Raw genomic sequence first — 23064 nt, 5'->3', positions numbered from 1 at the left:
GGAAGCCAATGCAAAATATATCTCACACAGTGTCCATGACATCTTTCACGTGGAAAATTTGGTTTTAAAACCAAAAGCACCAAAAGTAATGTCTGCATCCAGCTAGAAAAAATGTCCTTATACCAGTGTGTAATGCCGTCATTTCCAAGTTCCTTACAAGAGAAGCCTTTTGAGACAAAAAGTGCTTGTCCACGTGGCATGGAAGTGCAATTGGTGCCTGACTTTTGGTACAGCTTTCACCCCAACATCCATATTCCCTAACCTTGAACACTGCAGCCATTTTCCCCTTTCTTCCAGTACATTATTTTGCTATTATTGACTTGCAGTGCTGTAGGTCAGAAGTCACAGAAAAACTTCCTCATACCAGTAACAAAACAATTTTTTAAATTCTGTTTTGAAAGTACAGTAATTTCACAATTACAAGCTTATAACCCGCACGTCTGGGTGTCGGCAACTGTCTTGGGTTACAATACAGAGTGTGATAAAAGGTATCTGTTCTATCACCATCTGTTGAGGGTGGGGCAGTGATCCTGATCTCCCTGGGAGATATTCTGCTAATGGGCATCCATTGAAACCAGGCAGGGCATTGTTCTTTATCTTTTCACAACCCATCCTTCCTCCAGCCAGTCATTTTCTGCTCATGGCCATTGAGTCCCACTGTGGCACTGATAAAATTACTGCATCCCATTGGGAGTTGCTCCAGCCAGGGGGAAGAGCCCAACATTTCTTACCAAGATAAAAACAGAGGTTTTGGGACACTAAGGGAGCCCTTTCTCCACTGGACTCCAGAGGAAAACCGGATTTCTCCACATAACCACTGGAGCTCCGGAGGGAAACTGCACCTTGTACAGGAGCACTGCTCCAACTGAGCCACATCTGTCACTGCAGGAGGATGCAGCCACCATGGGATGGGACTGCTGCCAACACCCTGCCTGACGGGTGTCAGGTTGTACTCTGACTGTGTCAGGGTTTGGGGTTTGTTCTTTGTAGTGCTGTATTTCTATTTTAATTTCCCTAGTAAAGAACTGTTATTCCTAATTCCCATATCTTTGCCTGAGAGCCCCTTGATTTCAAAATTCTAATAATTTGGAGGGAGGGGGTTTACATTCTCCATTGCAAAGAGAAGCTCCTGCCTTTCTCAGCAGACACCTGTCCTCCAAACTAAAACAGCAACTTTTCGTTCTCTGTCCATATATAACCCACACCTGATTATAAGCCGCACTTTGGGTTTGGACCAAAATTTTAGTCAAAATGGTGCAGCTTATAATCGTGAAATTACTGTACATTTCACGGTATTTCCCCCATACCCCAAGGTGCACTAAATGCACAAGTGCTGTTGGAAACACCCATCTCACACCTAGCCAGGACAGCAAGGACACATTGCTCCAGGCAGCAGGAGGTGGAATGACAAAACAGGGTGTGACTCCCTCCAGCCACTGCCTGCAGGCCAAACCTCCTTATTTAATTCAGTTATGTCAGAGTGGTTTCATCTCATCAGACCCAGCCACCAAAGACACTCAGCATTCCTGGACATCCTGTTGTCTTTCCCCTGGCTTTGTTCAAGGACCTGAAATTGGAATTAAAATAATCTCTTGGTTCACCCTCTTGAGTTGTTTTCCTTTTTTTGTTTGTTTGTTTGTTGTTGTTTTTTTTAATCAGTCTCTCAAGGCACTTCATACACTGAATCCAACAACTGCTTAAAAAAAAATTCAAGTGAAGAGATACAAAACACAACTGCAGAAAACTATTTGTTAAAAAAAAAAAAAACCACAAACAAAAAACCAATTTATTTGGTGCAGTGTTTACATGTGAGATAATTGCATTTCGGTACCAAAAGAAAAAACAAGACTAGTGGAGTTATTTCATTCAATAAAGATTTATCCTTCTTAACAAAGTGACTTGATATGGCTTTTTTGATCCTCTACCACGATTATAAATTATTTTCAAAACCCTCATTATTCAGGTGGCACTCAGATATGAATTACATTTTGCTAAAAATATACAGGCAGATACATAAAGGAGAGCTCTAAGGAATCAGAAGCCAAATTTAACAAATGAGGTAGTTCATCAGCTTTGAGTTTCCTTGTAAAAAACATCCAGTCTCTGTGTGTGTGTATCTGCAGTGGAGGTGCAGCCCAGCCTGGCTGGAAACCTTTGCCCTTTGCCTTTCACAGCTGGGAGAGGCCAAGAGTCACCTTCAGTGTGCTCAGCCAGGTTCCTCAGCACTGGGACTCTGCCTGCTGCAGCTCTGGGGCATCCCTGGCCAGGGCATCCCTCTCCAAATCCCACACTGACAAAGTGCCCACTTTGGGTTCAGAGCAGCTTAAGGCAGAACAGCGCTTTTGGTAAGGTCTGAGTCAGCCAGACTGCAACAATCTGACTTGGATTGAGATCCTGAGGATTTTTAACTACCTGAATATACAGTATATATATATTATTTTTTTTTATTTTTTTCTGTGCCTGTACTGTAGTGCATGAAATATTCCCTTCATATAGATCCCTCACTCTCTACTCTCCTGAGACCCCACCTGGAATATTGCATCCAGCTCTGGGATCTCCAGCACGGAGATCCTGTTGGAGCACATCCAGAGGAGGCCACAAAGATGCTCCAAGGGCTGGAGCACCTCTGCTGTGGACACAGGCTGAGAGTTGGGGGTGTCCAGCCTGGAGAAGGCTCTGGGGAGACCTCAGCACCTTTTCCAGCCCCTAATGAGCCTACAGGAGAGCTGGAGAGGGACTGGACAAGGACATGGAGTGACAGGACAAGGGGTAGTGACATCAGACTGAAAGAGGGCACATTTACATTAGATTTTAGGCAGAAAATTCTTCCCTGTAAGGGTGGTGAGGCACTGGAACAGGTTGCCCAGGGAAGATGAGGATGGTCCAGCCAGGCTGGATGAGGCTCTGAGCAACCTGGGATAGGGGAAGGTGTCCCTGCCCATGGCAGCAGGGTTGGAACTGGATGATCCTTAAGGTCCCTTCCAACCCAAACCATTTTGTAATTCTATACTAAAAAACACATTCATTTCTTTTTAAATTGCCAACCAGCAGCTCAGAGATTCAACATTCACATTACTTAACATTTAATTTAAAAACTACTAAACCAACTGTCTCAGCGTCCTGCTACGAAAATCTGAAATTGTGATTTAAATTGTCATTATAAGCCTGATTATCAAGCAAAAGTTACTCAACAAAAGAGACATTTCAGCAAGCAGGTGACAGAATGACTCTGCCAGGCACCACAAGGAGAAGAAAGGTGATAAACCTTCACTGATTAAGATCCATCACTGTAGCCAGCACAGAACCAAGTGTGCAATCCTTCATGTTACTTGTAAAAAGAAAAATCAAAGAGGAAAAATAAAATCAACCACAAAGTGAATAAATATCCCAGGCCCCCATGGCTTCATTTATCTTGTCCTCAGGAACATTGATTAGCAAGGAGAGCACTGTCATCTGTTTGCCTGTTTAAAAGATAAAACAAAACAGAAAACAAAAGTTCAGGTTCTGTCTTAACAATCACTTGGATGCTTCCCAACAAAACAGCTTGCAAGTCACATTTATTTATTGACATTTTTTAAGTAAAACCATATTTCAGGATGTGAAATTAAAATTAAATTAAAATAAATTAAATTAAAAATTAATTAAAATTTATGAAAAAAACTCTGAATGTTTTACCTGCATATTTCTATAAATCCAGTCTGTAAACACAGTCATATTCCCATACACTCCAGGTTTGTTGGGAGTGGCACAGCCAGTGCCCCAGCTGGTGTCTCCAACCAGCCACCACACAGAGTGGTGCAGAGTCACCAGAGGACCTCCACTGTCACCCTGCACGGGACACAAACACCCTGTTAGTGACACAGCCACCAGGAAAAAAACACCACCCATTCCACTCACAGCTTTAGTTTCAATATAAACCTGCCAGGAGCCACTAAAACAAGATATGATGGCAATTTTGGTGCTAAATGACATCTGTTTCTAATAGGAATGAAAATAATTTGCTCAGATCCCTCTTAGTAATATTGGCATTATTGACTTTCTTGTTCACAAGCACAATGCTGTGATTAATTCTACAATAATGATAATAATGCTGTGGTTATGAGGAGCATTTGATCACTTTCAAGTACCAGGTAACAAACCACCCTTGAAGCATTAAAAAGGACCTCACCCTCCTTGGGAATTTAGTGAGAGCCCAGCACTGGCAGCCATTCAGACAATGAAATAAAGCTCTCCTCTTTAAAGGGATGCACCACCAAAGGGAACCAGAAGCTCAACCAGACGTAATAAAAATTTTTAATTTTTGGGGGCATAGGATTTATTTGTAGCAGAGAGAAAGAATTAGAGAAATAGAGAGAGAGAAATAGAGAGAGAGAAATCCTACTAGCAAGGCCACAAAAGTAATCAGATCATTATTAACTATTAATTAGTAATAATTACCTGACAGGAATCAACTCCCCCTGCCAGGTCTCCAGCACAGATCATTGTAGGCAGAATCATGCCATTGTAGATAAAAATAGAATTACACCTGGAATGTTCTATTAAGGGCACCGCAACGTAATTCAAGTTATTTGATGTTTTACCTAGAATTTAAGCACACACAAACGTGCAAAGACAAAATCAGAATAAGCATCACATTACTTTGCTGTTACAAAAAATCCCAGCAGCCAAAAATGAAATAAAGTTCCTAGAAGGAGCAGGATGGAAATTTAAGATGTGAGAAGTCTGCAAGAGGTCAAGAGAACCTCCCCCAGCACCTTTCTTATACCAATAAATCCCCTTTCATCCCTTTCCTTTTCCAGTCTTGCAAATTTACTTGCACCATTCTATTTCAGCCTGAGGTGGTGGAAAGGAGCAGCTCCTGCCCTTTCCCACATCCACAGGACATGCTTGGCACAGAGCAACCCTTGCTGCAGGAGAGGTGGCCCTGCCAGCAGAGGCACAGAATTATCTCCTGGATGGGTATTTCTGACCCCAAGACCTGATCTGAGGGTCCTTTGCAGTCTGCTGAATGCCACACGTCACAACTTGCTAGGCAAATATTTGGGGCTGTAAAATGGGTGAAAAAACAGTGCATGGACAGATCTAATTCAAACTGCCCCATCAGCCCAAGCAACAATATTCATAGGATGAAGAGGACCAGTTTATGTAAATGATCAAAATATTCCAGAAGCACTTTTTACCTCCTTGGTACTCTGCTCCCCACCCTGATATCCAGCACTGCTGGTTAGGCTGGAACATCATTCCTGGATTGGGCAGACAAACTGGCTTCACATATTCTGCAAAACAAACAGAATAACAGATGTTCAGACAGAACTCAAAATGAATTTAAACTGCCACCATCCATTGCACACAATGCATTTCCTCTGTACTTTGCATTCCTTGCAGGCAGACTGTGCACAAAGCTGCAGAAAGTTTACCAGCTGCCCTTTCCCTGAGGGGTACCTGATCTCCACCTCAGACCTACCTAATCTTCACCTCAGACCTACCTAATCTTCACCTCAGACCTACCTAATCCTCACCTCAAAGCGAGGAACAAGCAGTTAATGGTTCTACCTTAATTCATCAGGTTAAATAGAACAATTAACACCAGCTCCTCTGAGCAGTAGAAGACTTAAGAAAAAATTTTGAAAATTACAGCTCGTTGCAAAACTCTGCTGAAAATAATCACAAGACAAGCAGGGTTCAGTACTGATAAATCCAAGAAGTGTGCAGCACAAAAACCTGGAAAACAGACAATCTCCCTGCTCTCAGCAGCAGAAAATCCCTTTCAGACTACTCCTGGTAGCTTTAAACTGATGCACTGAAACACAAAGGGCCTGTAGACAAAAAGCATTTCAAGTTTAAATAATGGCTTGTTCTCTGTTTTGTATTGCTTACAAACAACCTACATCTGCTTTCATGAAAGGAACTTGTTGTAATGATGAGTTCTGAAGGGATTTTTTACCATCATTTGACCTGACTTGAGCTGGGATTTAATCAGTTGCTCCACCACTGCACCTATAGCTGTCTGCTCCTGCAGCAGTGGCTAAACTGAAACACCATAGAGCCTTCTGAGGTAAAAATAAATTATTGAGATGATCCAGGTAATAGATTTAAATAAATCCTGCTTAGGAAATCAGAGGTTGCACCCTCTGTCTCTATGGGTCATTTTGTGTTCTTCCAATGAGTATCTACAAGGATTGCTTGATGAAATTCAGAACTTTTAAAGGTGTGCTCACTGCCACTGGATTTTTTCCCTTAAGAAGAGCAGAATACCTACCAGTAAAACTCAGTGGTGTCTCCAGCTTCATAAGGGCAACATCATTGTCTTTAGAGTCTGAGTCATAATCTGGATGGGAAATTATCAGCTTCACTTTGTATCCACTTCTAACAAACATCTCATCCTGGTTCAGAATCCCAGCATAAACCCTCCAGCTGTGTGGGTCAGAAAGTCGCCTACAGAGCAAAGAAAAGGTCTGAAAGTTTTCTTTCAGGGATTAGGACCTTCAAAAAACTGTCTTCAGGAGCAATAGTCAAATGTTTGTGGGACCAAAAATGCACATGCATTTGCCTACCAGTTCTGAAGAATAAGACAAACAAATTGCCAGACGTGTAACCTGAGGAAAGCTTGGCTCTAGTTTCAAAAATATATCAAAAAAATCTGTGCAGTGGGTTAGGTATCACTGTCCATCCCCTTAATCACTCAGCACAACAAATTAAGTCTGAGACTGCAACAGTGAAGCCTTTTGATTTCCATGACTGAGTGATCAGGCAGGTATTTCTGAAGTCTCACATGTCAGTGGTATCAGCAGAAGCCAGAATTAGTAAAAACATGATCTAGTGAAAGAATTTCACTATCTGGAAAATGCCAGGGATTTTAAGGTTGGTTTTGGGTTTTGATGGGTTTTTTTTTTAATGTTAAGAATGCTTGCTAGATGTTATTTAAGTACCCTCTTGTGCTCCAGCACAATCTACAAAAGCTTAATAGAAAACTTGCCACAAGTGTTAAAACTCGCTCCGTGAAAGTGCCAAGGCAGTAGTGCCTGCAAGTCACCCCACCTCCAAAAAACCAAGATCAGGCTGAAAACCAGGCTGAAAACCAGGTTTGTTCCAGCTGAGGCTTGATTGCCATTCCCAAAGCTTTGTGCACTACAGAGCTCAGTTCCAGACAACAAAGGAGGGATAAGATCTCCAGGTGGAAATCAACACTTGCATTCCTTTCTCAAGGTTAAGGACAAATTTTCTTCCTTGCCTTAGCCTCAAACTGTGATCCAGCCAACCAACCAACCATTAAAAATGGTTTTGCTTTGTGGCTTTTCCCACCTTTTAAACAGATTCTGCCCTTTCTGAGGGTACCACAAAACCCTCAACTCTCTTTTATAGGTTAAGAATGTACAAAGCAGCAGCTATTTTTCTTGTGGATGGTTACATGAAGTGCTCCTTGGATAGATATAAATCTGTATTTAATACTGACTTGGACTTTACTACCCTGTGCCAAGAAGATATGAAGAAATAAATGGCACAGGCATCTTTAAATTGATGATATCTACAGCAGTGTGATATTTGAGAATTTGGGGGAGGGGAGTTTCCTTCGGGTTTTCTCACAGTGCAATTCAACATCTCCATGAAAACATTGTACTGGCTGGCATTAAATTTGGTGCCTTGAGTTTACATCTTAAATTGGGTGGGTATCTGTGCTCAGCATCACCCTTTTCATTTTGTAAATAAGACCAAACATAAAATAAGGCCTCCTGCAGAAAGCAGACAGATGAGCTGCAGCCACCCTCCTCCAGAACCAATCCTCCCTTAATACTTCAAATTTACCATACAAAATACAAAATGTTGTACCGAGCACCTGCGTGCCAGGTGGGGGGGGAGGAATTCATTTTTAAAGTGGGGAGAACTGAATAAATTTCAGCTTGAAGAAAGGCAAGCAGCCATGGAGGGAGGACTCACCCTTCCACACAGTGTGCTGCTGTGACAATCCAGCTGTGGGTGATGATGGAGCCCCCGCAGACGTGGGTGCCCTGCACGTGCAGGCTGACCTGCCACGGCCACTGCCCCAGCACGGCCCCGCTGCCCCCCACGATCCTGTTCATGATGCTCACGCTCTTGCTGGACAGGCCACACTCTGAAAAAAAAATATCATGGAAGGAAGGAAAAAATAGAGACTGTTGAGAGGTTGGTGAAAAAATGAAATGGTTAAAAACGTAATGGCAAAATTCCGTAAACGAGTGAAAACATTAAAAGTGAATGGGATGACAAGAAGTGCAGGGATATGGACCAAAGCTTGCCCAAGTGATGCTCATTGAAATCACAGGATTTCATTCCCTTTACTGAAAGGAAATGCATCCTTTCAGGAAAAGGAATGAAACCCTCTGCAGAGGAGATATGATGACATGAAATGTGATGAAACAAAACCCAGAAATTTGGAAATGGGGTGACCACAATGAAATGGCCTCAGATGATAAGAAGTGCAGGAACATGGACCCAAACTTGCTAAAAGGTCAGGCACACACACAGGTTAATCCAAGAGGGAGCTGGGAGATGGATTCTGCTTCCCTTGGGCTTCCCTGGCAGAGGGGTGCACACACCAAATCCCAAATCTGCCACTGCCCAGGCCCCCATTAAACTGCAAACCCCACCTGGCAGCTGCTGCCCTTGGCTCACCATAAACTCTTTATACCTTTCAGGAATCTCAGACACCTCTGTGCTGTGCAACAAAGCAGCCAACAGCCAGGAGACTCCCCAGGACAGGAATCACCATCAAAAAAGCACTGCCCACCCAACTGCTGAATCTTGAGAGCAAATGTGCCACAGACATCCCAACACAGCTGCAGGGGGATGGATGTGGAGCTGCACCACAAATCATTTAAAGGAACCAGTGGCAGCAAAGATTGGGGATCCACTGCCTTCCTTGCCTCCTCTCCCACCCTGCTCCTAAAACTGCATTATTTGGGAACCAGAGTTAAATCATTTGCCCCTGCAAAAACAGTAATTAATGCCACAGGTCCAAAAGGACTTGCCAGCCAGAGCATTTCAAAACATGAAGCAGCAGAAGTTAGAAAAAAAACAGTGAGTTACCTATGCAGCGCAGAGAAACCACATTTCCTGAGGTACAGGAACCACTGTAGGAGAAATAAAATAAAAAAAAAAAAAAAAAAATTAAAAAAGGTCTTAGGCACTCAGTGAAAGAAAGTGTGAGCAAAGTCCACCCTCCAGCTGCTTTCTGCCCTTTGCAGAGGGTTCCCTCCTTTCATCACTTTATCCAGCAACCACCTGGCCTCCCCCATGCCTTGCATTCACCAAAAATGTCCTGTGGGAGGCTGCAGACACGAGCACAAAAAGTTTGGAAGCCTATTGAGAAGCAAGATGAAGAACAGCTTGAGAGAAAGTCGATCTGATTTAGGGAGTCATGGCAGAACTAAACCAGGGAGCTGCAGGAAGTTTGCAGGCACAGCAGTCTACAGGTTTTGAAACTGGACCATTCAGAGTTGTTTAAAGATAATAAAAATGATGCTTTCCACAGTGAAGATCCATTTCTGTGTGCTGGGTACTCATGTGATTGAAAAAAAGGCTGTGCCAGCTTCTGTGAGTATGCTATAGCTGTATTTGTCACCATACACAAACTCCTGCTGATGGTCAGAGAGCCTTAAAGATACCTTTGACATGGCAGCCTTCTAGACAGCACAGAGGATGGGACATTTTTTGTTTTAGAAGAGGACAGGGAGGATGGAAAAATGACAGTTGTGTTTTTAAAAGGAGGGAAGAATAGTTGCTGCAATAAAACAGTCTCCTTCTCTCCAACAATCCCCACTGAAAGATGTGCTTGCATTATGCTGCAGGCAGAAGCTACACCTCTCACAGCATCTGGAGAGACTCTGGATGAAAGGAGAGAAGCTTTTATTAAACAAAGATACCTGTTGTAGAGCTTTTTGTACAAGTCTATGTTCCCAGCACTTGTGTTCAGCTTCATGTAGCTCTTAAAGCTGGCTTCAGGGGCTACCCCACGACTGTAGAAATATGTGTCTCTGCAAAACAGAACAGCCACTATGAAACCCAGTACTGGTTTCAGTTTTCAAAAAAGTGATAACAATGAGCTGTGCCAAGCTGGAGCTTCTGAGATGACAACACTAGAAATACTTATTTTTGTTTTCATGTGAAGGCAGAACCCTGGTGGTGCAGCCCAGCCAGAGTCTCAGATTCTTTAAACATCTGTCAGGTTCCACTTCCCACCAGTCACTAGGTTAAAATAATATTTTTATCTGATGTGCATGCACCTCATGTAACAGGGCAAGATGAAGAGATGCCTTTGCCAGTACAGTAATTTCACGATTATAAGCCACACCATTTTGACTAAAATTTTGGTCCGAACCCAAAGTGCGGCTTATAATCAAGTGCGGCTTATATATGGACAAAGAACAAAAAGTTGCTGTTTTAGTTTGGAGGGCAGGTGTCTGCTGAGAAAGGCAGGAACCTCTCTTTGAAATGGAGAATGTAAACCCCCTCCCTCCAAATTATTATAATTTTGAAATCAAGGGGCTTTCAGACAAAGATATGGGAATTAGGAATAACAGTTCTTTACTAGGGAAATTAAAATAGAAATACAGTACTGTTTTATCTTGGTAAGAAATGTTGGGCTCTTCCCCTTGGCTGGAGCAACTCCCAATGGGATGCAGTAATTTTATCAGTGCCACAGTGGGACTCAATGGCCATGAGCAGAAAATGACTGGCTGGAGGAAGGATGGGTTGTGAAAAGATAAAGAACAATGCCCTGCCTGGTTTCAATGGATGGCCCATTAGCAGAATATCTCCCAGGGAGATCAGGATCACTGCCCCCACCCTCAACAGATGGTGATAGAATAGACACCTTTTATCACACTCTGTATTGTAACGTGCGGCTTATACTCGTGAAATTACTGTACATTTTCACAGCAAAGTCTCAGACTCATTAAAAATAGCAAGGGGGAAGATTTGGACCTTTCTGTGTCTGAGCAGAGGCTGACAGAGGTTGGACTTACACACTGTAGCCCATGTCTTTGCATGCGATCTTCCCATAATCATCATTCCAGTCGTCTTGGCAAACAGGATACCAGGATTTGCTGACAGGTGAATAAACTTCCAGGATAAAATTTGGTCCAAAAAGTCTAACTGCCAGAAAAGGAAGATAGGGGAAAAGAAAAAAGAAAAAAAAAAAAAGAAACTAAGAACACCACATGCTATTATTACTGCTTTCTCTTCATGTATCCACTTCATGTATAACTGATGTTAATTTAATGCTCCTCCCTTCTACTCAAATTCTGAGTAAACATCCAGTAAACAGAAATGTGGCAATGCCTTACTTCTTTTCATGTAAAGTAATTGAGAAGAACTACCAGATTTAAAATGCAAATGTACAAGATAGGATTCATCCTTTCATTTCAGCTTTTATGATCTAAATTCTTTTATATTCTGCCAAAAAAGATTGCAATAATAAAAATTTTCTGATTTTTTCTCTATGCAACCATATATTTCTTAATATATCACATACTTTGTATTAACAAAATATATTGAAAAATACTTTATACTATCTCTTAATACACCAGATTTCTTCGGAGAAGCATTTTGTAGAGCAAGAATGTAACCAGGAGCAATTAGCTCTGACATTCCACATCCCATTATGCATTTGCTTGCACAAGAATTTAATAAAAAATAGTTCAAGCAAAAGAACAGATTGAAACTGGCTTCTCCAAGAACACATTATTCAACCAAATGGAGTGGAACAGGTGCCAGCAAATGCTAACCCTGCATGAGAATGTGCTGAATAAAAGTTTACAGAGGGAATTTGAAGTTTGGCGTTTTCCAGTGTGGACACAAGATGCCAAACCTCTGGAATGGATAAATCAATGTCTCCACCTTCAGCTCTTCACTACAGCTTCCCTTGGCATTTTTTCAGTTCAAAGCAATGATTAGGCCAGGCTTTGTTACACAAATGAGTTATGAAGTAGTTGAAGAACTAAGGGGAGAATGAGGAATGCAAAATACATGGAAGAAGACAATCCTGACTGAAGACCACCAGGTTTATGTTATTACCTGAAGCTTACTGAGAAGTCACCACTGACTGTTCCATCCAGAGGCAATTCTAGATTCAGTTCTGCACAGACCCCAGTCAGATTAAAAGGTGATCTTTAAAAAACTGCCTCAAAGTCAAGGCAGCTCAAACCCCTGAGCCAAGCTTTTTATTTCAGTTTTTCAATATATCTATATATAACACATATCCTAAACCATCTTAAAGACAGAGCTTAGGTTAAAACAGCCTTATTGCAGCTTAGGCAAGCTGTGGACAAGGCAGTGAGCTGCCAGGCTCCTGCAGCTGGTGCAGCTTTCTCCCCCAGCCCACTCACCACAGCGAGTCTCGTCCTCCCCGTTGGGGCAGTCGCTCACTCCGTCACACCACTGGGAGGGGGACATGCACACCCCTGAGGATCCACACTGTATCAGGGAGCTGAGACAGTGATTCTCTACTGCAGGGAGACAGAAACACAGCCACGAGGCTGCACGTCAGCCCAGCTCTCAAGGAGTTTCCCACTTTAATGCAGCAAAAACTGGATGAGGTTCTTGAACCTGGAGCTGGGAGGGAGCCCAGCCTGCACTGCAGGGGATGGATTGTTCAGATCAAGTCTGTGATGCAGCTGATGGCATTTTGGCCACTGGCCTCTCCTGAATAATCAGGAACCATCAAAGGAGGAAGGAGTCAGCTTTGCACTGGCAAAGCATTAGCACGTAGAGAAGGAGGAACAGAGTGAGTGCCTCAATTATGTATTCTTGTTCTCATTTAAAACAAGATTACACTCACCCTGCTTAAATCAAAATGAGTCAAAAAAATGCTCCTAAGAACACAAAATGTCATCCTAAAAAATGCATTCCCTTAAAATCATAGAATAGTTTGGAAGGGGTCTTTGAACATCATTTTAGTCCAACTCCAAAGCAATGAGCAGGGACATCTTCCACTAGATCTCTCTTCCTCTTTTCCTGAGCAGAACAGAAAGGAGAGGCTCCTAAACACAGCAAATTTTTATTTTCCTGCTTTTTTAGCAGGAAAGGGAAACTAAGACAGCACAGGGCAAACTTCACCTGAGCTGAGCAGAATTGTTCCAACCCTGCTTCAGAGCTCAGCCACCCCAGCTGGAGATGATTTCCAAGGCAAACATCCGTGGTACAACTCAGAGTGCTGAGACAGGCTGGGCTCATGCAACGTTTACACAAAAACCCCACAGAAACAAGGAAATGGATGTAAATGACTTCTGCTCCAAGAGAGATTCCATTTTAGCAGAACAAAACACGTCTTGACTGTTTACACTCTTGCAGTTGAGGTTTACACACTTAACTGCACTCCCCTCCCTTCACCTGAAATTAAGTGAAGGTCAGATTTGGAAAGTAACAGCAGCATTAAAAAGAAAGAACAAAAATAAAACCAAAATGAAGAAAAAACTAAATCAAAACAAACAAAAAAAAAAGACGAAAAACAAAACAAAACCCACAAAAAACAACAACAAAAAACCCAAAAAAACCCAAAAAAGAAAACAAAACAAACCCCCCCCAAAAAAACCAGAACACCTCAACCCACAAACAAAAAATTTTCTGCTTTCTAATTCAGCATAAAGTGAGAATGCATATTTCTAGCTTGAAAAGCTTAATACATCTTTTCTTTAAAAAAAATTAAAAATACTTACCAAAATGCCATATGAAGAAAGCAGCAATTGCACAACAAATGACTATTAATATAGATATTATTATTATTATGGTTTTCCTTAGACCTGAAACAAAAGTAAGGAGGAAAAGAGAAGTCAGGTTCAGAAGCAGAGTAATTTCCACTCACCAGCACTATTTATTTGACATTAAAATCAGTCATTTTTAGCCAGCCTTTTCTCCATCCCAAAGCACCCAGCTGGACCAGCACCCCAATTCTTCATCCACAAAGAAGAGGCTCCTTCAATGCACAAGGGGAAGTCCCTTTCCTTTGTTATTTTGCCAGATCTCAGGTTTGAAATTGGGAGGAATCCCCCAGAACTTACTGGCTGCACACGTTCTCCTGGGCGGGCGCGCTGCTGGCCTGGTGGACTGGTGGGTGGCAACCCTGGGCACGTAGCTTGGCACGGAGGGAGGGTTTGTGGAATAGAGCTGTGGGTAGGGAGTAGCACCTGCTGCCTGCCTGGCAGCGTAGTGGGGCTCGGGCTGGAAGCCCCTGTTCTCGTAGTATGGCGGTGGTGGACCCTGAGGGGTGGGTGGGGAGGAGGGAAACAGGACAAGGTGAGAAGCAAAGTTGCCACCAGGACAGAATTCCAGAGCCCTGCTCCGTAAAATACACACAGAGAACACTTACTAGTGACTCCAGGTCACACAGACAGAGAGAGTCACAGAACATGCCTAAAACCTCACGGTTTGAGTCATAAAAGCTCTGGCAAGATCAGTTTCCTGATCCATAGCCCAGCCTAAGAAGGATCCTTGAGCCCTGCCCCAGGAGGATCCTTGAGCCTGGTCTAAGAAGGATCCTTGAGCCCCGCCTAAGAAGGATCCTTGAGCCCCGCCTAAGAAGGATCCTTGAGCCCCGCCTAAGAAGGATCCTTGAGCCCAGCCCCAAGAGGATCCTTGAGCCCGGCCCCAGAGGGATCCTTGAGCCCGGCCTAAGGAGGATCCTTGAGCCCCGCCTAAGAAGGATCCTGGAGCCCGGCCCCAGGAAGGATCCTTGAGCCCAGCCTAAGGAGGATCCTTGAGCCCGGCCCTCCCAAGCTGTTTTGCACAAACGCTTGCCCTGGGAGGTCTGACAGGGTAGAAATAAACAGCAAGGGCAGCTGTGGGCAGCACCATCACAGAAAGAAATGCTGACAAGGAACAGCTTTTGTCCAGGTCCAGGATAAATGCTTACTGCCCCATTTCGTGCTGTGACAACACCAGGTACATCCAAGCTATTTCTGACACACACTGGCCTGCAACAGGTCATGGAATATTTATCCTGGGAGAGCTTTGAGAACTAGTTAGAAGCCATTCTAACCTATCCCACCAAAACAAGCTTAAATAAATCAAAAGGATGTGCTCAAAAGAATAAATCTCCCCTAAAAGTACCTGAGCATTGAAATATTGGTTAATTTGAGCCCCTTACACCTGCCTCACAGCATCTTTTTGCCAAAAAGGAAACACAACAAATAGTCCATGTTTTAAAAGACTTGTTAATCAGGATGGGCTGCTACGTGTAAAGAAATTAAACCATATTAAAATAAAAAAAAACAGAGAGGAATATTGTGAATATTTTGTTTACTTACTAGAGCGGAGGTCATTTTTCCTTTGTCAACAGTACAGAAACAATTCAAGTGTTGGGGAGCAAAGTGTGAACCTATACAAACAAACAAAAAGGAAAACAATCACAACTGGAGGCTTTGTCCAGCTTTTTGTCAGTTTTCCCTTTGGAAAAAGGCCAGATTTGCAGAGGGGGAAATAAATTTTAAAAAAAGCCAAACCAACAAGCGGAAGTGTTTGAAAAGAGGGTACAAATTAAGGTGCAGCATGAAATGAGATCTCAGCAGCCTCTCAACACAAGGCTGAGGATTATACAGTGGCACCTATTCATTAGCACGAGGGCAGCACAAACTGAGAAGGTCAAGTCAGTGCTCGCTCTCGCTGGCAGAGCAAGAGTCAGAATCTCCTGGCAGCGACCCACACGGTGTCAGTACCACGTCCTCCTGCCTCTCTCAGCACTTGCTCATGTGTCACCCTGAGGTTTATGGCACAGAAACCAGCAAAGCATCAGGAAATACAAATTCAACCAATTCATGATGAGCACAACTTGCAGCCACGTTTTTTTCACTCTTACGTGTTCTATGCGGTTGTTTTCTTAGTTCTGTGTTGTAGTCACTGCACCAAAACCAGGGAGAGAAGCACAGCAGGGGGACTGTGCCACAACAGTATGGAAGTTTGGCAAACAGGGTAAAAGAGAGGTTCTGCATCGAATGTTCTGAGCATCCAGCAGTTTATTTTAAAGTTAAACGTTAACATTGAGCAAAACCACTGATTGCCACACACACAAGAAATACAGAAATGTTTGCTGGTGCAGGTCTAAAATGAGCAGTTATACACCTCCACAAGCAACCATTCTAATAAATGCTGCTATCTTCTGAGTCCTCTCATGTTGGTCTACAAGAAAAAAATGCTCAGAAATACTGAGCAATACCTTTATCTTGTACAGCAAAACCCTGCACATTGCAGCTGTGCAAAGACACAACATCATTCAGCCCAAAGTAATAGGTTATTTTTTAGAGCCTCTATCAAGGCATCATCTTGCCCAAAACAGAACTGCAAATGCCACTGAAGCAGATTTCAACAGCTGCTCAGCCCCTCAAGCACACCAATTCTTTGTGACACTTCAGCAAGGCTGGTATTTGCTTATCAGGGTAAATAATGCCCCACTGAACTTATCAGTGTGGCAGCCAGGTGAGAAACAAGTCTTACTCCTACTTACTGAAAGTCCATCAGACTGGTGACTAAGGCTCCAGGACTTCTGCTTTGCTTTATGTCCCATCCATCCTTGCCCAGCTCCTCACAGCAGGTGGGAAGTGCAGCTCTGCCCAGACTCAGAAACAAATAAATCACAGGAGGATATTTCTGCTCCTTGTTCTCTGGAAAAGGGAAGGAATAAAAGGGTTAGGAGGTTTAGTGATACCAGAGAGAATTGAAGGACTATGACCAAAAAACATCCCAAATACTTATTTTACATTACCATTTGAAAGGCTTTGCAAATTAACAGGGAAGAGTGTTAGTCCCTCTTTTCTAAGAGTTTCTGGGAGTGTTTTTGATTTGTTGGGTTTTGGTTTCTTTTTCTAATGAACTGAGGAAAAACTCTCTCTCTTGTTTAGCTGGTTTTCCACCATCACTCCCAATTTAGTTCTTGCTAATCTATTTCCTATCCAGCTTCTGATTAATAACAGTTTCCCTGCTATAAAATACAGGAACTCATAGGTAAATACAGACTTCCATGGTATTACTTACACACATTTTCCAGTGTTTTAAAACTGCATGAAACCACAACCACTATGCAAATGTTTAAGGCAAAAATCAATCTGTAGCATCCAATAATGATATAATCTGGTTTTCCTAAGCACACATCACTCCCACACTTCAAGTTGTTTTACAAACACATCAAGGGAACTGCAACAACTTCTCAGATAAGGAAGCTGGGTCATGGAGAACCAAACTGACCTGTCAAACACTCCCCATCCCAAAAACTAGAGAGCTGGAAGGGACTGGTCTGCCTTATCTCAGTCCTCTTTGGCCTCTAACTCACCTCACACATCAGACAAATTTAAATAGCCCATTTTTAAGTGTCATAAACGCACTCTGATGATGCAGAAGAGTTCAGAAGGAATACACAACTGTCCTTCCCTCTTACTGCCCTCATTCCTCTTGATATCTGCTGAGATATTACAGCACTTTACTGGGTGCAAACAAACTTCAGCAGTCCCTTAAAGGAAGCTGGAGATCCCAGGCAAGGGAACTGGGGTGGATCTTCCCACCAGAGCAGGCTTCAAGGTGTCACAGGGTACCAGAGGTTTGAGGGTTGGCTTGCTAACACCTTCCAGACCCATCAGTCCTATGCAGTCCAGCCCCTAAATTTCAAAAGTGCCAGTATGGATGGAGCAGAACCAGCATTTAGACCTCCAGCAGCACAGAAGGTTAAAAACTGAGTGTGTTTTTATTTCATAACTCAAAGTACAAGAATAAAGCCACTGCTTCTAGTGACAGAGGGGACAAAGTAAAAAGCCACTACTGACAGAGTTCACTGATGAGTAAAGCAAAATGAGTTGCCTCACAGCTGGCAGCTGCTTCTTGAAGTATCTGAGCTTCTTACATATGCCTTAGGAGTGTTAATGTTATGTCATGGGTCATTAAGATTAAAGAAAGGCATCACTATTTCCAGTAAATTTGTCAAAAATGAAAAAAAAAAAAAAGGAACATAGCCAAACAACAATACAAAAACCAAAAAAATTAGATTAATTCAAAACCAATTAAATCCAATAGCTTTTGGGGGGGGGTTTCATTAGTTTTTCTACAGATTTCTGCAAATCAGGTCTTTAAGTAAAAGTTACAGCACAGTTGGTCTGTACTTCATTTGACAACATCCTATTTAATCAAAAATGGACTTTCCAGACTCTCAGCCCTCCAAAGGCTTGTTCTCCTCCCTACCACAGGAAACATCAAGCACAGAGTTGTGCTGCTCAGCTGTACATGGTCCTCACCACCATGTGCTCCTAAACCCCTCACTGAATTTTGGTGAATTCTGGGCAAAAATGAGACCTTGGTTTTGCCTCATTACAGCAGCATCAGCTCATGGCCCTCACACCTCCTGTGTCCTTTGCTGGCCAGGAACCAACATCCCAAAAAGGCAAGGGACAGAATGAAAGGCAGAGAAACCCTAAAGGTCTAAGCAGGATTTTGTAATCAGACCTGCTGCCTTTTACCCCAGCCCTCCATGCAAGAAATAACAGGACTTCCTCAGCACACACCATGTCATAATGGTTAATTGGTTTCCACAAGCTTTTACACAGAGATCCCTATAGGCTGTTTCCATGCCCAAGTCAATAGGATGGAATAATTACCTCCAGATATCCTAATTCAACACTGGGAATTCAGCTGGCAGGGCAGCCAGAGTTATATGGGCAATATGCATTTACATATTGCTCCAATCACTGTTTTGTGCTTCCTGAACCAGAAACATCAGCTGTTTGCTAAGCTCTGTGATAGTTATCAACAACTGAAAGCCAGAACAAAAATATATATATATAAATAAATAAATAAAACCACAAACTAGTTCTTCACAGGTAGACCTAAAAGCAACCACATGTAAACAAGAAAGATGTAAGAGGACGGAGCAGTCAAAAACCAAATGAATGAAGCCAAGTCCATCTTCTAAAAGCATCCAAATATTCTACATTAACCTAGCACACTGCATCACATCCAAAAATTCCCTGTATCAAGCAAACCAACAGAACTCATTGACAATTACTCAGAGGAGTAATTTCAGTACAAAGCTCAACTTTAAAGGGCAAGACAACACATTATGGCACTGATGACGCTAGAAAGGGAATATAATTTCATTTTCTTTTCATTTCCAACCATTTTATGGCCTCCTAGACGTTTCAGCCACACAACCATGAACACAATATAACCATGATGACTGTGTGGAGGAAAGGTTAGTGAGGCAATAAAATAAAAAAAAAAAGAGGGAACACAAGCAAAGAGGTGATTCCAGATTCATTTTCATGATCTTTTCACAGAGCAATTTCACAGGACTGTTCCAGCCTTGCCACTAAAGAGTAAATAAACATGGTCAAGATTCCTCTTTAACAATCAGTATTAAAAATTATCATGACGTGCAAATGGAGTATAGAAAGGTTAGAAAAAATCCAGTTATGAACGAAAAAGGAAAGGAGCTAAACAAGATTTTTCATCCCATTTCATTAACAAGATTTCCTTGACCCTTCTTCAGGAAGTGGCACTGAGTATTTTTATTGCGATGATTTTTAAAAAGTGATTTTAATTTACTCCATGTATCACCTGGTAGAGATCAAAGACAAATTGACTGAATGTCTCAAAGTCATGAAAATCAGGGTCCTACAGTGTCCTGGCCTTTCAACAAATCTTCTCAGCAGAGGTGAGCTCTACTCAGCGTGCTTGTGCAATAACATCTCAAGTATTTCAGAGAACTTGGTGAGACTATGCAAATATTTACATGAAAGGTTGCCAAAAATAAAGCCTTGTCCGTCTCACAGCTCCTAAGAAATAGTTTTGAAGCTATTCTAGATTAGCTCCTAAAATGCCATTATTCTGTACAACTACTTATCAAGAGGTGTTAAAAAGCAGTCCCTCTTGATAAGCACTATCAGCAGTGGCTCAATGAAATCCACAGCTGTATTCCCCAGGCCAGGAAACCAAGATTAATTCTATGTCCACATGCAAAAAAAAAAAAGGAGGCATTAAAAATCTGAGTGTAGCAATCACATTTTTTAAAGTTATAGGATGCCATACTCATAATACCATATAATACTCATAGAATCGTCTATGATGTTGATGATGATTATCATTATCATCTGTCTGAAAACAGACATTGTCTTCAAACTCAGTCTTGTCACAAGTAAATCATGTGCTTTGTTGGGAACAGGGGGGTGAGGAATGAGGCTGAAATGCTCTTTTCTTTCTTCTCATTTCACTGAGTGGATGGTGAGTGGCACAAGACCCTACAAAACCAACCATTTCTGAAACAGAAAGGAGCAAGAGCCCAGAAGAGCCAGAGGCTGTGTGGTAGGAGATGGACCCATTGTTCAGGCAACAACTGGAAATCACAGCACCCATGAGCAGATCACAGGAGGAGCTGGAGGATGCAGCACCAGCCAGCTTGGCTTTGGATTCTTACCTCCCCTACACAGCATCCCAAGTCCTGCCCTTGCCCTTCTTCCAAGCCACAAGCAAATAACTTTCTGGCAGAAGCATGTTTGCTAATCTTCTTCATATTTGATTGTTGCCTTCTGGCTAAAATCAAGTGTCTGTCTACGTCACTGAAAGTCACTGACAACTTCTCAAGAACACTTGCTCACCATATTTGAGCTGCAAATTAATATGACATGAATAAGGTGGCAGTACTGCCCACACTACAGGAAAATAAAACCCAGCTATGTTAACAGGCCAGACTTATTTAGACACCTGTCAGGTCAGCAATTTTTTTAACCTGTGACCTAGAGATCCTGAGGAGCTGCAAACCACTTCTAAGAGGTCTATGGCAGATAAGAGTGAAAAGCAAATCTTGCTGGCAGGAGGTTTGAATTCACTCCACGGGGAGGTTTGTGTTGCCAGAAACTGTGGCACTGCAGCTGCTCAGCATGGACCAGCCCTGGACTGGCACAGGAGGAAAAGCCCATATCTTCAGGACTGGCAACTCCAAGAAAAATATTTAGACCAGCATCCTAGAATAATGCGTTGCTTTGTTTTTCCATCAACATCCAGGAACGTAGTTCCAGCTTATTTCCAATTTCAGGCTAGGCTACTCTGACAATTTTGCTCTAGGTTGACTGCCCTGTGAACCAGAATAAATTTTAACAGTTTAAGAATGAAAGGAAGAAAGACAAAAAGGCACACGAAGTCCTGCTTTGACATCAGCATTATCTTAGCTCACCTGTCTTTTGGTTTACATCTACACCTGTAGGTAAAAGCCACAACTTGCCATTTTCCCAGTGCAGTGATCTATGCCGAACACAACATCCACCTCTTTCCCCACCGAATATTGCCCTGGATGATGCAAACAATCCAAGCTGCTTCCTTTGACTTTCTCTAAACACTGGAGCCATTAGTGTCACTTAACTCAGGACAAACAAGGCCACTTAGGACAAAGACTCAGCGTGACATTGCTCCCTTAAATTCACAGACACCCATCCACTCAGCCAGGAAGTTGAGGTTAAGATTCGAGGTCCAGGTAAGCAAAGAACACAAAACCACCTGCGAGGAGGTGTGGACTGGATTGACTTTCTCATGCAAAACTTTGGCACAGAAGTTTCAACGGTACAGCTCTTCTGGAAGCTACTTTTCCAAAATCACTTGACGAGCTGTGCCAACTTTCACCCGAAATTAGCGCTTTTGCTGAACCCAGTGCATTAACACACGCTGAAGAGACCTCAGAACTAAACACTGTGCTGGTTTGCTCTCTGCTCGCTCGGTGACCTTGAGGAAGTTGCCCAATCTTTCACCCTTCATCACCAGGGCTAGAGATGGACAAGCTCCACCTGGAGCGGTGCGGGGCGGCTGAGCCCTGCGCACCTTGTCGGACCGCGTTATCACCAAACACACATCGCCCATCCTTCCTTCCTTCCCTCCTCCGTGTGTGTTTGGCTCCCGGTTATCCCGGTATCCCGACTTCTCCATCCACCTGCTTCCCTCCTCCGTGTGTGTTTGGCTCCCGGTTATCCCGGTATCCCGGTTATTTCGGCTTCCCCATCCACCTCCTCCGTGTGTGTCTGGCTCCCGGCTATCCTGGCTTCCCCATCCACCTCTTCCATGTGCCTTTGGCTCCCGATTATCCCGGCTATCCTGGCCTCCCGATCCACCTCCTTCCTTCCTCCGTGTGCATTTGGCTCCCGGTTATCCCGGCTATCCTGTCTTCCCCATCCACCTCCTCCATGCGCCTTTAACTCCCGGTTATCCCGGCTTCCCCATCCACCTCCTCCGCGCGCCTTTGGCTCCCGATTTTCCCGGCTATCCCGGCTTCCCCATCCACCTCCTCCCTTTGGCTCCCGGTTTCCCCCACACCCGGCCCTGGGGAAAGCTCAGCTTTATCGCGTTCCATCTCCGGGAGCGGAGGGGAAGCAGGGCAGAACAAGCCGCGTTCTCTCTCCGTTTCCCATCACCCAGCGCCTCCTCCCCCGCAGGACGGGGGTTCCCAGAGCCGAAATTTCTCAGTTTAAAGCCAAACAGCGGGCGCAGCTCGGACGGCGATTCCCTCCCCGCCCGGCCCCAGGCGGATCCCGAGGAGAAGGGACGGAAAGCAGCGCTTACCTGGGGCTGCGGGAGCGGCAGGGCTCGGGAAGGGGATGGAGGGCGGCCGAGGGAGCCGGGAGAGCGGGCGGAGCGGCCGGGGAGGAGCCAGGTGCGGGGCAGGGGCTGGGGCAGGTGCCCGCAGGTGATGGACCCGCCCCGAGCACCGCAGCGGGCCGGGGGGACACGGGCTGGGCTCCCCTTCCCTTCCCTTCCCTTCCCTTCCCTTCCCTTCCCTTCCCTTCCCTTCCCTTCCCTTCGCCAAGGATTCGGACGGAGCCCCAAAAAGGGGAGGCAGTGGCTGTGCCCCCTCCCCGGGTCAGATCCCCGGGTTTGGTTTTCGCTGCTCCAGCCCGGCGTGTTGAGGCTGTGCCCCGCTTTTTGAAGTCGCCCGTGGGTGCCTGTTGGCCTCTGTGTCAGGGTGTTGCAGGCAAATGAGGAGTCACAACACTTCCCTGAATAGGGTAGGTCAGCAGCTGATAAAGGTTGCTTGAAAAATACCGGCTGGGGAAAATGATTTCTGTTTTCTTTGGGCTT

At 43.8% G+C, this 23064-nt stretch overlaps 1 protein-coding gene across 1 annotated transcript; it reads right to left on the bottom strand.

The window, feature by feature from the left end:
• Positions 1 to 1805: 1805 nt before the first annotated feature.
• TMPRSS2 (transmembrane serine protease 2) lies at positions 1806 to 22585 on the bottom strand. The gene is made up of 15 exons (XM_033053619.1): positions 22549 to 22585; positions 16472 to 16628; positions 15279 to 15349; positions 14034 to 14232; positions 13692 to 13775; positions 12363 to 12482; positions 11001 to 11130; positions 9900 to 10010; positions 9064 to 9107; positions 7936 to 8110; positions 6260 to 6435; positions 5181 to 5276; positions 4438 to 4580; positions 3676 to 3828; positions 1806 to 3461 (listed from the first exon to the last, which is right to left on the bottom strand). Exons 3-15 carry the CDS (start codon positions 15291 to 15293, stop codon positions 3450 to 3452), a joined length of 1458 nt encoding a protein of 485 aa, XP_032909510.1. The 5' UTR covers positions 15294 to 15349; positions 16472 to 16628; positions 22549 to 22585; the 3' UTR covers positions 1806 to 3449.
• Positions 22586 to 23064: the final 479 nt, after the last annotated feature.

Source organism: Catharus ustulatus, chromosome 2 (genome assembly GCF_009819885.2).
Source record: "Catharus ustulatus isolate bCatUst1 chromosome 2, bCatUst1.pri.v2, whole genome shotgun sequence".
Lineage (NCBI taxonomy): Eukaryota > Metazoa > Chordata > Aves > Passeriformes > Turdidae > Catharus > Catharus ustulatus.
This window is presented reverse-complemented; position numbering and strand designations above follow the sequence as displayed.

Bases quoted from the DNA above. Each gene is read 5' to 3' on its own strand.
- TMPRSS2 (XM_033053619.1), bottom strand. The intron at 13,776-14,033 runs GTAAGTTCTGGG...CTTTTGTTTCAG, and splicing joins CAGGAGAACGTGTGCAGCCA to GTCTAAGGAAAACCATAATA. The intron at 10,011-11,000 runs GTAAGTCCAACC...TCTGTTTTGCAG, and splicing joins AAAGACATGGGCTACAGTGT to AGACACATATTTCTACAGTC.